The sequence below is a fragment of the Ochotona princeps genome, chromosome 1, assembly GCF_030435755.1.
Source record: "Ochotona princeps isolate mOchPri1 chromosome 1, mOchPri1.hap1, whole genome shotgun sequence".
Lineage (NCBI taxonomy): Eukaryota > Metazoa > Chordata > Mammalia > Lagomorpha > Ochotonidae > Ochotona > Ochotona princeps.
In genome coordinates this window covers 119397586-119417154 of record NC_080832.1, presented here as the reverse complement: position 1 = coordinate 119417154, position 19569 = coordinate 119397586, and the positions used below count along the sequence as shown (strand labels likewise).

Sequence of the window (19569 nt, the reverse complement as noted above, 5' to 3'; positions counted from 1 at the left end):
AAAAATAAAACCATTATGTCAATAAAGTCATTTTGGTTGAGAGCGTAAGGCCTAAATTTGGGGTAATCATTTACCTTCTGAAGCTTAGACAATTGCATAAAGGTAAGAGATCTTTGGTTGACAGGTGTGAGGATCCTGTGTTCTACATCCCTCAGGTGAGTTTTCAAACTTGTGCCCTTACTGTTCTGCTTTGGATTCGGCGTTGGTGGGGAACTGGTCTTTCCCTTAGAGAGGGGCTAAATTACTTTGTGTTTAGAATCTGTGTGGGTGGGAAAGCACTATCTCCTTCCTGAGATTATTTGAAAAATGTGAGAGAATGTTGACTTTTCCCAAAAGCAGCATGAATCCAGAAAAGGCAGGGGCAAATGTTCTCCAGTATTATTGCTGATGCAGTGGGGAGGGAGGCTAAATTACCTGAAGCTTTACCAGTGATATTGTTAAATCCTTTAAGGGTTAATATTAGAACTAGGTGATTTGTAGCATAACACTCCTATTTTAGGTTTGATTTGGTTGAGGGGTAACCGTAGGTGCAAATATCGAAGAATTGTAGAGGGAGCATTCTGTAATGGATGATTTATAAAATTAATCAAATTTGGCCACACCTGATCAATTTTTAAAGATTTATTTATTTGCAAGAGTTGCACATAAAGAAAAAGACACACACACACACACACACACACACACACACACACACACTTATATATACACACATGGGGAGGACAGAGAAAGAGAGACATCTTTTATCAGCTAGTTCAATCACCAAATGGCCAGAATGGCTGGGCTGGGCCAAGTAGAAGTCGGCAGTCAGGAGATCCTTCTGAATCTCTCAGGTTCATTTGGGAGCCCAAGCACTTGGGCTTCCACTGCTTTCCCATTAGCAGGAAGTTGGATCAGAGATAAAGCATCTGGGTCTCAAATTCATGTCCATGTGGTATTCCAGCATTATAAGCAGTGGCTTCACCTCAATTGCTACAATGCCGGTCCCACATTCAGGGATTTCATATTAGTGGAAGAAACAACACACATGGAATTCCATTGGCTTTAGAAGTTCATGGTAAGGAGGTAGAGACAGAGAACTACGATTTGGGACCTATGGGTTTGAGGAGCTGTTTTTCAGGTGGAGGAGGTATTCAGTGCTGAGACTGCCGGAGGCATTTGAATTCTTGATGGTTCTGAGCAACATCTGAAGGGCAAGTTTTGCTTCACCAGGAACTGGTCACTAGCTGAGGGCTGATATACTTTGATCCAGAAGGAAGAGGCACAAATAGTCTTGGCAACACCACTCACTTATTTGCTCAAATATCTAGAGGATTTCCCCCATGTTTTTCATTTCATATCCACCTCACTACCAAGTCTACTGGCTTCTTTGTAGAGCAAGTGCCACATCTGGTCTTCACCATGAGCTACCTATTCTGCTCTCCACCACTTCTTTCCCAGGTGAAGAATACAGCTTCTTGACAAGTCTCTTGGATCACAGTTTCTTGCTTTCAAACCCAAGTACCAGGCCCTAAATGGCGTGGTTCTGGGCCACCATCTTAGATCTCATCTCCTCACTCAGCACTAGTCACCCTAGAGTAGCTTCCACTATAAAAGCCCTGAAAGATATCCCAGTTTCTTCCCCTGGAATGCTCTGGTCCTAATGTTTCCTTCACCTTGCTACTATTTTCAGCTCAGACATAACTGTTTATGTGCCTGGACAGGGGATGAAGTTGGACAAGGAAAGCAGTTTCCTTCCTCTCATGACGGTGGTGACTCAGTCAGTGCTACTCCTTTCTTTTCTTCACAGCAAATGTCATTCTTTCTTGTTTCTGCTGATGATTGCCTCCTGGTCTGTGACCACCAGGACACAGGCTGTATCCTGCATCCTGTATCCAATTCACGTTGTATCCCCTGCTTTGTAACACTTTCACCCTCCAGGAACAGCCTCCATTGCGCTCATTAACTTCAGAAAAATCATTATTTATGTTTCTCTGAAAAATGTCTAAGAGCTTCCTTTGTAGTTACAGTCATGTGCTGCTTAATCCTGAAAATAAATTCTGAGGGATACGTTGTAAGATGATTTTGTAATTGTGTGAACATCACAGATTGCAATCACGCAAACTAAGAGAGCCACATCACCAGGCACTATAATGTAAAGGAACCACCATCATGCATGTGATCTGTTATGGGTGTAGGTGCCATGTGACACATAGCTGTGTGGATGTGTGGGTGGAGGATGCCATTTAATAACCAAGTAATCAGTCTTGCACGAAAAAGAGCTGTGAATCCAGGTCTTGGTGCCCTGGAAGTGTCTTTATGGGTCCAACTCTTGGGAAAAAAAATTGCAGGTTTATTTTTGATTCTTGGGCTGATATAATTGTGTCACTGAAATTAACTATCCTGAGATATGGACATAGATGATCAAATCATTTTACAGTAAATATACAGTTCCTTTACTGTACTAGTTTCTTGTCAGAGTTGCATACTTATCTTATACCAACATTGAACTTTTTTGGTATTTTAATTCAACTTTCAGGTTTTTTAAAAATTATCTATTTGAAATTTAGAGAGACAAAGATAAACAGATGAGAGAGATATAGAAAAAGAGAGAGCAAGAAGGAACTCTTACGAAGGATATAGTATTTTAAATGCCTTTTTAATTTTTGTATAACTTAGCATCCTTCTAATATGTGTAGGTGTAGATTTAATTTCATTTTTTCTGGCTTGAGACCTGTTGGGACACCTGAACTTTAGAAATCTTGTGTTTCCTTTATTCTAAAAACTTATATGAGTCATTTCTTGAGATATTCTCCTCATATTTTTTATTTTTCTGTCTTAGATGTCTCATTCAAAACTTACTGGATCTTATTTCTTTTATTTCCAGGCTCTCAACTTTGCAAAATCATTCATCATTATCTCACTCAGCTTTATTTTGAATGATTACTTAGCTCTACCTTCTATTCTATTAGCTCTTTCATTAGCCATGGCTAAACAGTCTCAAATTAGAATGTAAAATTTTTCCCTGTATTTCAATTAGTCTTTCTTTTATATTTATCTATTTATTGCCACTTTCTTTGTAGGTCAGTCATTTTTAAGCTCACTTATAAAATGTCTATATTCCTTTTTGGGGGAATTCTCAATAGCCAAATCATGTCATGTGTTGATTCTGAAGAGTAGCTGTGGATGGATGTCTCTGACTGTTTATAATGGATCTTGAGCTCAGATTTAGGGGAGCAGTAATTATGTGTGATCTATGTTGATTACATCACTTCAGGTTTGATTCTTTAGTTAGTTTTTCAGGCAAAAATAAGTTTTCCAGGAGAGACAGCATGAATTCTCACACTCAAATACCCCATAATGTAGTTATGGATTTCCGAATTTTGGTGGAGGCTCTTTATATATTTACATTAGAGATCATGACCAAATAGAGAGGTGTTACTATCTCCCTGTTGTAGTGGGCAGAATCTCTATGAACTGAAACCACTCCAGGCTTCCAAATCTGTATTAGGATCTCCTTCCTGTCATGGGCCTAAACTTCATCCCTGACAGCCTCACAACACTAGATATCATCCAGTTTCCTAATCGCCTCAGTACCCTGGGATAGGGAACAGCTACCCGAAGTCATCCTCAGGTCCTCAAGGTGGAGCATGCTCCAAGGGTTCTGCTTAAGTAGTTTTGATAGTTCTGACATGCTGTCGATCTCACAGATTGAAGGATGAGGATATCTTTCCAAGGTGCGTTGGCTGACATAGTCCACCTAGACTCCATCTGCAGGATATTTGCTATCAATGCTTGGCTGGGGTAGTTGACTAATTTATTCTGCCCTCCTCCTCTCCTATGGGACCAGATGTCATCTATAGGCTACAATGGTCTACCATATCCTCCAGGTACATCCAGGTATGCAATCCACTGCTCCTTCCCAGCCACTGAGGGGGCCCAATTCTGACACATGCACTCCATGGTCAGACCACACATCCTGCAATTCTCATGGCTGGAGTTCTGAGTCCAGCAGTTTAGTTGGAGGAATCCCCAATGAAACCTTGTCTGAAGTGATCCCAGGTTTGACTCTTGTGTGTGCTTGCCAGCACGGGGTTCGGGTCTGTTAGTCAGCCTATATATGCATTAGTAGTTGCAGTCACTGGATCAGTTCTGTCTTTAGATCCATCTCTTATGTAAATCAACGGATGTGTAGTTCAGCGCAAGCCTGCTCACCACACACTTGGCCCTCATGTATAACAGTAGAACTGCAGCCTAGTTGGAGTGACTCCCAATAACACCCTCTAGGCCTGCCCCAGCGTTTGTTTTTGTGCTTGCCAGTATATTCAGTGGACTGGTCCAGCCAGTGCCACATCCCATTCAGCTTTCATACACATCTTTAGGCATTGAAGCTTAGCTCAACCAACCGTCTCCAGCCTCCAGCCTTCACTCATGCCAGTGGGAGCCACTGCGTATCTAACCAGGCCTCACCCCTGGTTCTCTTGCTCATCAATTGGTGCTATAGTACATCAGAGAAGTGCTCACAGTTTCCCTACTGGACCCACTTGCTACCCCAGATCTTGCACTCTCTAGGTGGTTCTACAGTCTAGTTTGACAGGATTTGCCCCAATCCAGCACTTGCCAGCTGATGCTGTGGCAAAGCCCAACCAACCTGCACTTACTCTGGCTGATGCATGCCCCAGTGGGTGCAGTTGGTTAGCCCAGCCTGCCTCTCCCCATAAATCAGCTCACATGCAGGCCAAAAGGTATTGTAACCCTGACCAGCCTGGTCTGCCCCCAGTGCCAGTTTTTACACTTGCCAGTGGGAACAGCATTCCAGCAGGGGAGCCCGCACTGCCTCCCTACTAAGCTTGATTCCACACCTTTCCCCAGTCTCACATGTGCTGATGGTGCTATGGCCCAGACTGGCATGGCCCGCCTCACTTCTGCATTTGTTGGTGGGTGCAGTAGCCTGGCCTGGCCCATTCTTCCCCTAATTCCAGCTCTTGCTGGTGGCATACCTCTTCTTTTCAACATCCATGGAGATATCTGTCACTCTCTTTGGATTGAAAGAATATTTGCAATATATTAAATGATATAATTAACTGTTTATAAAGACAGTTTTGTATGTTATTTATTGGAGAATTCTCAAAATTTCAATTTAGGTTGTCAAATTTTCATACTCAATTGATACAAATACCAGTTGATGACAAGGAAACATAGAAGTAGGAAGTTCTATAGTTTGTAAAGGCAATGCACACCAGATACCTCATTTTGGAGAAACTTGTACTATGACACAAGGTAACAGTGCCTTTTCTTAGGCCACAAAATTCATCAGTTGGCTTTCCTGAACCCTAATATAGCATTTTCTCTAACAAACAGCATTTGCTTTGAATTCTTGGAAAGAAGGATCTGGGCCTGGCGTGATAGCCTAGTGGGTAATGTCTTCATCTTGAATGTGCTGGGATCTCATATGGACGCCGGTTCTAATTCCATCAACCTCACTTCCTATCCAGCTCCCTGCTTGTGGCCTGGGAAAACAGTTGAGCATAGCCCAAAGCCTTGGGAACCTGCACCACGTGAGAGGCTCGGAAGGCACTCCGGACTCCTGGCTTCTGATTGGCTCAGCTCTGGCAGTTGCGGTCACTTGGGGAGTGAACCATCAGACGGAAGATCTTCCCTCTGTTTCTCCTCCTCTCTGTATATCTGCCTTTCCAATAAAAATCAATAAATTAAAAAAATAAAGAAGTATCTGGCAAATGTCCTGTGAAATACTGGGCCTTTGTGTTTGCTTTTGTATTCTTAATGTTTCTCATTCCAGTAGGTAAATGTCAGTACTTGGGAAGAGAGAACCAAAATGTATCCTGAAGCAGATGCCAAGACCACTGTGGGGGATAGTTCTCATGACAACAGTTCAGTTGGAACTCAAGCGAAGCCTCCCAGAAAAGGTAAAATTATGCAGAAGAAACTGTTGTGATCAACAACACCTTGTCCTTTTGTTGTTGTTGCTATAGAGCTTTCTTCCTACTGCTGACTATCCTATATTAAATTTCTGTTCATGTTAAACCCAACCTGCCTTTGAGCAGGGCATTTTTTTCTACAATAGTACAAAACTTGCCCTTGCTTCTTCTTATTTATGTCAGAATTTAGTTATTGTCTAGTTTAAATTGTAGAAAAGTGCAGAAGGATTTATTTTACCCTATATCATTAGTGATTTCAACTACACTGTTCATTAATTCTTTTTAGGATCTAGGCTTTTAAAAATACAATACTTTTAGAAAGTGAAACACCAAGATGGAGAGCTTTGAAATATTTTATATTTTAATATTTCATCCAGTGTTTCTGTTGGGAATTAGGCATATTCCTGAGAAGTACTCTCCTCATTCACCAAAGTTGAAATCAGAGAACATGTAAGGTATATGCACCTTACAATCCATATACCACCTAAAGACCTACAATAAAAATGATTCTAATTACCTCAGCTCCCAGTCTTATTGCTAAAAATCTCAGAGGCTGTTTTCTATACCTGTTTTCTCATCTTAAAAATAAGAAGCTAGAAATGTAGGATTAATTACCTAAAAGTAGTAGTCACTGGGACCATTAAGTGAGGTGAAATACAAATGCCTAGGAAATTTACACATAGTAAACACCTTGTAAACATTAACTATTATTCTCTTGGTACCACTCATGCCATAACTCACACCGTATTGGTCTTCCATCTTCTTCTAGGAATACTCATTTACATTTGATCTAAAATGGGACTTTTAGGTGGTCTTTCTGGTTTCTTTCAACCATCTATTCAGTTCTTTGGAAACCACCTCAGAAGCTTCAACTCAATTAGGAAATGCCTTTATAAACCATTTTGATTAAACCTATCGTTAAAAATGGTACCAAGTTGAAAACAATCAGTCATTTTGTCAAAATATCATTCCATCTGATAAGATGGTACACTGGTGCTCCTCAAAGTGTTAGCAGATTATTTTGTTGCAACTCCAATTTTATGTACAGGTACGTAGAAATATACCTTGCTGACTGTCTCATTCATTAGTATCCAAATCATTATTCTTCTCATGTCTCTCTGGCTCATCATGCTCACTATGTATGGAGATGTTGTCCACATCAGAACCCCAAAGTACCGCTGGGGATTTCTCAGGGTCCCAGTGGCCCCAAAGGTTACTGACTTCTCAATACTCCTGTTCCCAAGACAGAGAGAACTCAATCGAGGTGTTCTACTGAATGTGGAAAAATGACCCATCCCTCATCATAATGAGTCACCTGTTTGCATCATGGAAATGCTTATACCATTATATTCCAGAGATGCTGAGTGAGCATAACTGAGCCTTTGGTTTTTGTAAAAGGACAGTGAGAATATTTTGATATAGGACCAATTAAGAATTTATGAGGATGATACTCTTTCTCCCTTTTCCAGTGTAAATTTTTGTGCATAGGTGTATGGTCATAGAGTTAAATGGGTATAAGCCAAAAGTGAGGTAGGGACTTTCCATTCCCAGACTCAGCAAGAACATCGCTACACAGAAAGGTGCAGTGTTGGCCCCGCCAAGTGTGACCAAGCACAGTGACCACAACTACACATTAGTTTTCCTTTCTGCAGAGGCAGGTGGTCAGCCCCACCAGCTCTCTTGATAATCTAATAAAATATGGCTTCTCAGTTAAAAAGATAAGCCAAAGCTGTGATGTACATGGGCATATGTTGTCCTCAACTTGCAGGATTGTGACAAAGTTTAAATACTTTTACATCTAGCTGTAGTCTCTCTTTTAACATTCATCTCCCTAGATCTCCAACAAGCTAATTTTCCATGTTCCCTTATTATAAACCAATGCCATTTTGTGATCCCCCAGCTGCTCAAGCAAAGCACCTGGAAACCTTTTCATAGTTCTCTTTCTCCTGCTTTGGATAACCCAATAAGCCAAGGCTTTCTCTTCATCTGTTTCTTCATGTTCTCATTCTCATCAGTTCATTCCAAGGTTCTCCCTGGAAGCACTTCCTGTATGTTTGCTCTAATGGAGTGTCCATGGTCTCCATTGAGGAGTGTTTTGGCGGTGTGTGGGGGGAGGGTACTACCCAGCTCATATCCTCCCAAGGGGTGGGTTCACCAGACACATTGCTGTCCCTCTATTGCTGCCTCACACATGAACAGCAGTCTTTTCCAATTTCAAAACTTAGGTAGAGGAGGAATAATCAACCTGATGTGAAAGCATTTTTGCTTCTTTGTCTCAGGACTTTGGTCAGTCCGGCATGGGCTGGCTTTCATGCTGCATATGTGTAATTTTTCAATGTACACCCAACAATTGCACCTGAACATTGCCATCACAGCCATGGTGAACCAGACAGCCCTGCAGAGCCAGCCCAATGCCTCTGTGGATGCCCAGGACAACTGGAATGCAACTCAGGAAGAAGTCCAGGCAAGAGTAAGTTAAATGAAACATGGACCCCTTTCTCTGACTCATAATAATTTGACTTAAAGGATTGTTTTAGGGCCTGGCATGATAACGTAGTGGCTAAAGTCTTCGCCTTGAATGTGCCGGGATCCCATATGGACGCCGGTTCTAATACCAGCAGCCCTGCTTCCCATTCAGCTCTCTGCTTGTGACCTGGGAATGCAGTCCAGGAACCAAGAAGTTCCTGGTTCCTGGCTTCGGACTGGCTTAGCTCCAGACACTGCAGCCGCTTGGGGAGTGAACCATCAGATGGAAGATCTTCCTCTCTGTCTCTCCTCTCTATATATCTGCCTTTCCAATAAAAACAAATAAATCTTTTTTTTAAAAAAAGGATTGTTTTATCAAAGAGTGTGATTTTTTTAACCAGTACACAATTATTAATCACAAATGATGTATCAGGAGCAGCGACAGAACTTGAAATATAATCATAGTTGAGTACAACCCAAGTTAGTGTCTATGAGTATAAGCAGGAACTACAAATGATGGAAACGGGCTCTATGTGAACATAAATTTTGATTCCATGACGATGGAACTTGTTCAGTCTGGTTCTCCCCCATGGACAGTAAGCAACCAGCTACTTAATTTCTCACCTGGTACTTCCCAGGATGCACAATAGCTGGGAGCTGGAATCAGGAATAAAGCATCCTCAATCTGATGCATTTCAATATGGGACACAGGTATCATAAGACACCGTGTGGCTACAGCAAATACTCACCCCCTCATTGATGTGTTCTTTCAGCAAATATTCTTTATTTTATAGTCCTCATTATGTTTCAACTGGTTGGTTAATTGTGTCAGGCATTGAAAAAGATTGTACATACCGTTAATCTTGTTTATTCTTTAAATGAAATTGATAGATTAGAAGAATCTATCCATAAAAGAAAACTGCAATGCTCTCTTTTTTGCCTCTCAAGTTTTCACAAAGCTCTCAGCTTTGCAAGCAAAGACAGACAGTGAGATTCTTTGTTTTCTAGGCGTCTACATACAACTGGAATCCTGAACTCAGGGGCATCATCCTCAGCTCTCACAACTATGGCTCAATCTTCGCTCCACTTCCTGTCGGCTTTGTGGCTGGAGTATTTGGAGCCAAGTACGTGGTTGGTGCTGGGTTGTTTCTTACCTCATTCCTGAGCTTCTTCATTCCACTGTCAGCTGATGCTGGAGTGGCCGCACTCATTGTTGTACGTGTTATTCAAGGCTTATCTCAGGTACCAAGATATTTTCCATGTGTAAATGAAATACAAGTTATAGAATGATTTCATCTTTCTAAGAATGGAATATCCCCTTCCAGGATATGGTTTTGACAGGTCAGTATTCCATTTGGGTCCGATGGGCTCCCCCACTGGAAAGGAGTCAACTCGTCAGCATTGCTACTTCAGGTAATTGACCCCTCATCCCCACCTAATACACACAATCCTGGGATGCAGCAAAGGCCTATAAAAAGGACCAACACCTTCCATCACAGTCAATTTTTCTTTATTGTACTTGCTCTAATGTAGGAATGACTACTTTGTACCAGATAGTCTTGTGTTTACACATGATAATTTCATTTTATCTCAGAATGATTTTATAATTCAGCAATATAAAACATAATTTCCATTTTGTACGCAAGGGGTTTGAGACATGCCTGAAAGAGCAGTGCACTGAAGCTCACACCTTCATTGATGTGCAGCTCAGTATTGTAAGAAGCATGCAGTGTGCTAACACTGGCCCCTCACTTTCATCCTTGCATCTTCTGTTCAGGGGCAATGCTGGGATCCTTTCTTGTATACCTTGTGGGTGGTTTCATCTGCCAGAGCATAGGATGGCCTTATGTCTTCTATATCTTTGGTGAGTTTGTACATTTTTGCATCTCAGAATTTTGTTTTGTAATGTTTTGTTATGCATGTTGGACATAATTTCTGTGATTCAATATATCTGTGGATAGCCGAATGGTAATAGATACAGGTGTCTAAACTGCTCCTGTTGATAATGTTCAGAGCTGATCGTCCTTTGAGTTTGATGTATTGTAGAGTGGCATATAAGTTTTATAAGTTTTTAGAAGACATGATAATGTTCTTCTTGCTTCTAAATTGAAATGAAAGGATTCCAGGGAAATTATTCATAGAGGCTGGAAATCTTAACTTGCTGGAACTACAGTGTTGGTCATGTTTATTTATTTAACACATCCTTTTCACATATTCTGTGGCACTTGTATTCTATACATGCACCCATTAGATTTGTGCCACTCCACTTCCAATCTAGGTCCCTACACATGTGCTGGGAAAACAGTAGAGGGTGGCCCAAGTGCTTAGTCCCTTGTACCCACGAGGTTCTGGCTCCTGGTTTCAGACTAGCAGAGATTTTTCTGTCTCTCCTTTCTCTGTAAATCTGCCTTTCCAATAAATATAGATCTTAAAAAATTATCAACTTAGATGCCCTATAGTGGCAGCTGCATAATGTATATGCATGGATCTATAAATAATAAGCTAGCCATATAAAGAGACCTTGTAAGTCTTTGTTAAGTATCTGAAAGTAATTTTAATGGTAGGTTTACTTACTTAATCAGAAAGTATATTCATAGACATAGCAGGAGAGAAACATACACGCATAGAGAAAGGGAGGAAAGAGAGAGAGAGTGAGAGACAGAGACAATGAATTTTCATCTATTGGTCCCCTACTCTAATGACCACAATGGAGCCAAGATGAAGCCAACAGGATGTGGGCCATTTTTTTCTGCCATATAGGCACATTAACAGGGAGATGAATTGGAAGAGCAGATGGAATTTTAATCTGTGCTCAAATGGGATGTTGATGCCACATGTGGCAGGTCAACAAGCTGTGCCACAAAATTAGTCCTATAATAACGGAATTGTGTCATATTTCCACTCAAAACTGATAATGTTGAATTCTTCAACACTGTAATAATGCATAAGAGAAAATGTCTTCACTAGGTATTAATTTCATTTCGTGTCAACAAATGATCTGGGTAGTCAATTTCTTATAATAATGTGCTGCTTTAATCTCTTCAGTGATTTAGGAAGGGAGAAAGTTCACAAAAGGATTAAGTAGGAATGAAACTGCAGAAGCATGTCCAGTGGGAGAGCTGCTTGAGTATGGAGGGAATATTCAAACACTTGGGACAGCTATAGTAATAACTAGTGATAGTGTGTTATGCCTCAAGGAAGGGCAGGTCAAAAAGTGGTTTAAAAGAGTAATCATTGTTCTGTGGCACAGCTGGGTGTCTCTGCTTTCTGGGTGTCATTTTCTCAGAGAATGGAATAGCTGGAGCGTGTTCCTCCCATGACCAAGACACACTCCCAGCCTTCCCAACAAAGGGCAATGGTTCTTAATGCCTGGGCTTGGGACTGTCCCATTCCACTGGCAAAAGCAAGTTAAATGGAGAAAGACCAAAGTTAAACGGTAGTGTTCCTGTCCACCTGTGGAAAAGATATGAAATGCTCTTGATACAGAGAAATGTGGAGTGTAGGAGGCATTCTGTCAGCCACAGGAATCATCTCAGCTGAGGCTAACTAAAGGAACTCCAATGGGATCTTCTTTTCCAGGTGGAATTGGGTGTGTCTGTTGTCTTCTCTGGTTTCCTCTTGCTTATAATGACCCAAAGGATCACCCCTTTATCAGTGCTGATGAGAAGAGATACATCACATGTTCACTGGCTCAACAGGTACAACGGAAACTCTCTTTCCATTTCCCTTGTCTCTGCATCTGTTCTTAGTGAGGAGTGACTTTGAATAGCACTGTTATCTCTAATGGAAGGATCTTGATCTGTGCTTTCTTTCAGGATAACTTGCCAGGCTGGTCTCTTCCCATTAAATCTATGATCAAATCTAAGCCACTCTGGGCCATCTTAATATCTTACATTTGTCAGTATTATACCAGTAAAACGATATTGTCATACACACCAACATACATCAACTCTGTGCTTCAATTCAGTGTCAGAGATGTAAGTACTGGTAAAGTTCATTTTGTTCTTCTGTTTATATGGTGAATTATATAGACTTTCTGATTTCAGTGCATAAAGACCCAGATCTTTACATGTGGAATACTGGTATACTTGGATCTTCAATATGATTTCCTATTTCTGGGTGAGAATCAGCTTGGTTCATAGAGTGTTATACTTGTAACATACTTATTTACAAATTTTATCCTCATTTTGATCAACAATAGGATACATGTTATTTTGCTGATGGATAACAATGAAAATTTAACAGAAGAATTCTAGTTTTGAAAAAATCGGTGAAGAAGCATTGACAACATCTATTGAAATTAAGATATTAATAGGACAGAGTTCCAAATATCACACATATAAAAATTATGAATTATTGAAAAATAAGTATTTTATTCAAGTTTAACGGAAATATTGATGCATTACTGCTTTTTGAGTTTCTCACAACATGATCATGTGTTCTGGTTGGCTGGTAGAAACCTTTTAAGTTCTGCTATACAAATGTATTTTTTTTTCTTTAAATCAAATTGTTAATTGTTTGAAAGGAAGAGTGACAAAGAGAATCCACGTCTGTGTCAGGCCAAACCTGGAACCACATCTAGGTTCCCTGTGCCGTGGCAAGGTACTAAGAACTTGAGCCATCTTTTGCTGCATTGGCTTGTTTATTAACAGGAAGGAGGATCAGAATTAGGGCAGCTGGGAGTTGAACAGGCACTCTGATATGGGATGCTGGTGTTGCCAGAGGCAGCTTAACCTGATAGTGACAGTGCTAGCTCCAGGATGGGTACCTATAAAGTGGCAAGGAGTGTTTCAGATGTCATTGTCTGTTTAATAATGACAAGCAACAAAGCCACTGAGTTACTTCTATTCTACCCTCACCCTCTGTACTGACCAAGTAAGCTTGTTCTATCGAAAGCTCCTCTGATGATGGGTGCTAAGAGACTTACACAAAGCTGACCCTCTCAGCAGTGCTCTGTCTGGAGAGCATGCATGCACAGAGACTGGTGGTCTTGAGACAAGAAGGCCCCAGATAGGAAACATGGTTCTGTGCCTTCTCCAAAGAGGATCAGGGCCTAATTCAGCAAGGAAACCAGATTTGTCAACCAGGGGCTCAGTGCAAGTGAAGGCCAGAAAAGCCAGGGACAAAGCTGGGTGACATATATTGTGGAACTTGCTGTGTTAAGAAGTGATTAGTGTTTGGTGTGGGACCAGGTAGCAATCCCAAGGTGAGGAAGAGAGGGATGACAGAGGTTAAAAGCTTTGGACTAAGTTATATAACCTTGATGACCTTGGCTACTCATTTGTAGAGTGATGAACTTATAGCAGGTGTGAGAGTACTCCATTTAATTATCTGATTGTATTCAGGTTGACCTTCTTTTTCTTGCAGTTTATAAAAAATTTAAACTTAGAAATTGAACTGGTAATAACTAGATTTAACACTTCAAAACTATACTAGAAAGTAAACTGCTGGGGTTGGTTTTGTTTCGTGGTGGTAAAGGCACAGGCAGTAGTGCCTGCATTGTATGTGGGTGCTGGAATTTTTCGTGGCTGCTCCACTTCCAATCTATCTCCCCGATAGTGCCTTGGAAAGTAATGTGGAAAATGGCCCAAGTCCTAGGTCCCCTGCACCATTTGGGAGACCCAGATGAAGATCCAGACTCCAGGTTCAGGCTAGCATGATTGTGGTTGTTGCAGATAAGTTGGCAGTAATCCAGAAAATGGAAGATCTTTGCCTCTATCCCTCCTTCTTGTGTGGCTCTGCTTTTCAAAAAAGTAAATAAATATTTTGTTTAAACAGGAGTCTAACTGTGAAAAATATTACTTCTACTTATGTTTCTAATTGTCATGTTTATCCTGGCCTACTCCATAAATAAATCTTTAAAAATTTATTTGATTTTCATATAAGAATACAAGCACTCATAAATTGCTATATTTTCCCCAATGTTTTTCTGCATAAAACATATGACATATATGCTCATATGCCTTATTTATGAAAGTATTCAAAATGTCATGATCATGTGTTTATGAAAAAGTTATGCTTTGATATAAAAGTGTTTTTACATCAAGTTTAATTTTAGTCATATTTTCCACAAAATATTTGCGTACTTACATACTAGGTTTTTGCCATTAAATATACACTGGAGATCTTTTTATATAAGTACATGAAAACCTTACTGACAAAGAGTTGGATTATTACCAATCTTTGAACAATGCTACAGTGAAAACTGTGTACTCACGCCATGCAGTTTTTAGATAACATTATTTTTTTGAAAGGTGAGCTATATGCCTGCATTTTTCCAGGCATTCATGTAATCTTGGGGTTTCCATTAGCATGGAACTTTACATAGAAAATGATCTTTATATAAAGAGAAGCTACAAATGCAAACAACCTTTCAGAAGTCAGTCTGTGTCATGCTGGGCAGTGCGGGCACACACATTCACCTCGTCTGTTGTCCTCAGAGTGGGATCCTGTCGTCACTGCCATTTATTGCTACCTGGATTACTATGATGCTTGGAGGCCTCTTGGCTGATTTTCTTCTCTCCAGAAAAATTTTCAGACTTGTCACCATAAGGAAAATCTTTACTGCTACAGGTAAGACATAAGTTGGATACAGGGTAGATGTGAGAAACTGAAGCAGTATCCAATTCATTCTATATGTTTTTCCATCCCAGGGGTTCTTGGCTCATCTGCACTCTTCATTCCTCTGCACTGGGTCAGATTCAGCCGGAGTACCACTATAGTCTTCTTGGTGTTAGCTACTGCCTTCACTGGCTTCAATCAATCAGGAGCCCTTGTGAACTTCATAGATGTTGCTCCTCGGTAGGGACCCATTTTTATTCTTACAGCTCAGTGTAGGTCCAGCAACCTTCTACCTGGCAATCAGGTAACTTGAGACATGTATTACATGTTACAGGAAATATGAACTTCTGTCCTATTCACAAGTAAATCCTGCAAAGGACCTGGAGCTCTTTGGTTATGGTGAAGCTTGCATTCCCAGGTGCAGAAGAGAAGCTGACAACCATGTTCATACTCAACTGGTGGATACATACACATCTCTAATAGGGAATTAGCAGTCACACAGGACTAGGGGACGTAGAATAAAGTCATGAGACGACACAGGGTTTCGTCATGTAAGGCTTTAATGTTGGGCAAAGACACAGAATCCTAACAGAAATAGTTACATCTGCTCTACAAGTGGTACTCTATCAGTACCACTGGATACACACAGAGTAAAGTATGAGTTCCAACTGTTGCTCCAGGGTCCTGGTCTTGTAAAGACTAATCAGACATACCTCAACTTAGGAATGGAACCACTAAGACATGTAAAGCAAGGCTTTCATCTAAAAAAAAACTTCTCAAGCAACAGCAGTTTCTTTATGCCATCAAACAAGGCTACAGAGGCATGTTCAATTGCAGTAACCTTGCAAATGTACCAACCAGGTACAAACCATCATCTTTCTGAGCAATAAACAAAATTGACCAGTTAGTGCAGAATATCCTTTGGAAGTCTTGCATTCTAGCATAGAATTAAATTGTGCCCTAGTCTGTACAATTTGTTCAGGTTCAATCGAGGATCAGCACAATTACTAACAATGAGAAATAGACACTAAGATGCAACAAAGAAGTCAAGAATAATTCTTTTCTCACTTGGGAATGTCCCTCTTTTTTCTCCTCATCATCAGGTACACCAGCTTTCTCAAGGGATTCTTTCAAATGTTTGTGTTCATAGATGGAGCCATTGCTCCCACCATTGGTGGAATTTTAATCAATCAGGTGAGTTGATATTCTGGTGAATATTCATAAGAGAAACATGTAGAAATCACTCAGTAGAAGTCAGATGAAGGGTAGTTTTGTTCTCTGTTCGATGTGTTTCAAGTCCAAAGTCAAGAAGTTTGGACACTTGACATGCACTCATTTCCTCCATTTGCTCCACTTAGGGAAACTGTCACATGCTTTGGTTGTGGGGTGAAGGCCAGTGCTGAGTGTTCTGAGTCTATGCTTTGTGAGTCCTTATAGGGTGAGGTTCTCGTGCTAAACACCACCAGTGCAGGCAGAGTTCATGCCATTTCTCCTATAGAGTGGGCTACCATCTTGGTGTGCTTGTGATGTCTCAGGATTTCAACTTTGAAAGTGTTGGGTTTTACACTTAAATGACTAAGTTACTCTATTGAGGATCCCATAATTATTTACTGAAAAATAAGCCAAGGGTCATGAGTAGTTGGTATAGAAACTCTTCTGAACATTGAACAACCTTGAACATGTATTTAACATAGTCCAAATAAAAAACTCATTTGAGGACTTGAGCATTTTCTATGTATCTTACACACAAACACACACACACAGAGTTGAAGAAAAATATATATTACAATCAAACACTGTTGTTAAAGTTTACTGTAGTTTCCTACAAGTAAATTAGCAAAGTGAATGTGTACTAGCAAAGAACATTTTTGAAAATGTAGAGTATGACTTCGAACTGTTGCTCAAAAGTATTTATTTTATGTATTTGAAATAAGAGATATGGGGAGAAATGGAGAGAGAAATAGATAAAGAGAAAGATAGAGAGGGAGAAGTAAGACGCAATTTCCATCATTGCTTCCCTCTACAATTGCCTGTAATAGCCTCAGTTGGGCAGTCCAAAGCCAAGATCCAGGAACTCCAACTGGATGTTCTTGGTGGATGGCAGAGATCTAAACATTCCAGTAACTGCCTGTTGCATCACAAGGTGTGCATTAGCAGGAAGCTGGAAATAGGAGCAGAACCAAGACTCAAACCCAGGACTATGATGTATGATATAGGCATCTAAAGTTTTCCATTAATAAACAGAAAATTGTAGTTTGAAACATAAGTTCTCAAACTGATTTTTTAAACTTGTTAATCCATTCATTTTGAATTCATTCATTCATGTAACAGTTTTGTACACAGTTTCACTAAATAAGGAAAGCCAAAGTTCCTTCTTTAGATTAGTGAAAAGAGAAAAGGAGAACAGGACACATCACACAGGGGAATTCCTATTTGAATGAGGTGATAAATGAAGATTTAAAGTGAAAATAACAAGAATAAACAAAGGCTGGAAAGAAGTGAGGAAGGTAGGAGGACGAGTGTCTTAGCTGAGAACATTCTAGGTGAGGGGAGAAGCAGTCCACAGGCCTCACTACACAAAGCTACTGGCATATTCCAAGGGCAATCAGGAAGACACTCATGTCCCATCTAACTTGGGGATGGACAGTAGACTCTGAAGCCTCTGTGAACAAAGAGGGATGGGAATTTGATGACTCTTAATAACATGGAGTTTCCTGCCTCCAGGATTCAGTATTAGGTTGGAGAAACATGTTCCTCATTGTATCTTGCATTAACATCATTGGCTTGATCTTCTACCTCATCCTTGGCCAAGCACATGAGCAGGATTGGGCTAAAGAAGAGACAGTCACTCACTTGTGAGAAAACCAGGTGTGCAAGATGATCACGGCACTTTGTTCTTCCTGCACATACTTCCCTTGTGTGTCTGCTCCACTGATTCACCTAACTGGAACTGAAATAATTTCTACTGGTTTCTAAGAGACCTTGGTGATGTCATATGGAAGATTCATGATGTCCAGAGATTTGTCCAGGAGGAGAAATGGTTATTTCAGTAAGCTTTTCTCTGAATTTGTGTGAGGACTAAACATTTTTACTGTGATTTTGTTGGAAACCTCAGGAGCTGGAGGACATTTTCTGAGCAAAGCAGAAGTGAAAGATAAAATCATGAGAGTGAGGAATGAAAATCCCAAGGAAAGAGGGCCCAAAGCTCCAGAAGATGAACCCTGAGAGTTGTGATCAGAAGAAAATCTAGAATGTCAAGAAGCATCATGATTTCAAGAGGCCAGAGAAGGAGAAGTTATGTTCTGTTGAGTGAGATGTGATACAGGGCCAGCTATCTGGAGAGTTGGCAAAGGGAGGGGGACTACCTACATGAAGAATGACAAAGAGGAAAAATGATAAATAAACTAGTTATAACAAGCAGAACAAACCTTCCTACAGGTAATGTAGGAACAGGAGTGGGCATAAGCTCTTTCAGATCACTGGTTCCTTGTGTCCTGGTTGTGTGACTGAGTCACCTCTCCAATGCCTGGCTGCACAGCGATTCTTCAGCATCAATTCCCTCAGTCTACCTTTCTTTCTGGCCATCTCAACCCAGTCCCACAGCTTTCTTGTGGACATGCCCATGTATATCATCTGCATCTTAGTGAATGAGCTCTTCCCTGTTTCTCTCTTCTCCTTCATGCTGTCATTTCCAACTTGCATGCCTTTGTCTGCTCCTTTGACTTGTAATTCTACTTTCCATTCAATCGGCCCCATTCAAGGTTCACCTCTTTCACCTAAAATGTATTAAGCAAATGCAAGACCTGCACTGGTTTGACTTTGTTCCAAATGTCTGAATAATATTCCTGGGTGTGTTTGCTTATATTGAATTGTTATACAAGTAGCATGGAACAATGGCAGAGGGTAAAAGTTTTCAAACACTAAATGAATGAACACATACCATGGTGAAATAGTAGATGTCAAAATCATACACAGCCTCAAAGTATTGAGTACCTCAAGAGGACACATGACTTTAATAAAAATATCACAAAACAAACCTGTAATTTCAGTTATAATGAATGGAGTGATGAGGGGCCCTTGGCCAGGGAGTGAATGGAAAAGGTTGCTATTAGAGAGTGAAGGAAGATCATACCCATGTGAGCTAGGATCTGAAGAACAATACTCACCTGTTGTAGGAGGCTGATGCAGAGAACATTCTAGAAAGACGGAGTAGCACAATCAAAGTTCTGCTGGCAGAAGAGAGTACCAGTTGCGGCCAGAGCACAGATATAAGGAAACATGGTTGGTGAGGAGGCTATATATATATTAAGGTCAAGACAAACAAGACACCATGAACTAAGTAACGACCAGAACAGTATTTTAGTGGGAAAGCACAAAGTTGGGGCTCTGTGTTTCTAAGTTGCTCTGCATGAGGCAATAGTGTAGAGTAGGAGTTCATGGTATGTTGCAGGAGAGGGACAGCCTCTGTCATGAGGCAGTGGACATTGTGAGAGAGAGTAAACAGGTTGTCAAATCTGAGAGAAACTTGAAGGCACCAGCCTCGAGAGCAGAAGTGGTGCATAGTGACTCCTTGGTGAATTTGTACTAAGGTCAATGGTAATATATATATTCCTTTTTTGCATTTGAA

General features: G+C 40.6%; 1 protein-coding gene across 2 annotated transcripts; it reads left to right on the top strand.

Moving 5' to 3' along the window:
- The first annotated feature begins 91 nt into the window (after window positions 1–91).
- Window positions 92–18263, top strand: LOC101520449 (probable small intestine urate exporter). Of its 2 annotated transcripts, none has more exons than XM_058667106.1 (12): window positions 92–155; window positions 5777–5903; window positions 8195–8385; window positions 9390–9623; window positions 9707–9794; window positions 10159–10245; window positions 11961–12079; window positions 12197–12358; window positions 14822–14954; window positions 15035–15182; window positions 16046–16136; window positions 17667–18263. In XM_058667106.1, the coding sequence occupies exons 2-12, from the start codon at window positions 5813–5815 to the stop codon at window positions 17799–17801; spliced, it is 1479 nt and encodes a 492-aa protein (XP_058523089.1). In that variant the 5' UTR covers window positions 92–155; window positions 5777–5812; the 3' UTR covers window positions 17802–18263. The 2 variants fall into 2 exon arrangements, with proteins under 2 accessions (XP_058523089.1, XP_058523093.1); XM_058667110.1 differs by having other exon boundaries at window positions 123–155; window positions 5780–5903.
- Window positions 18264–19569: the final 1306 nt, after the last annotated feature.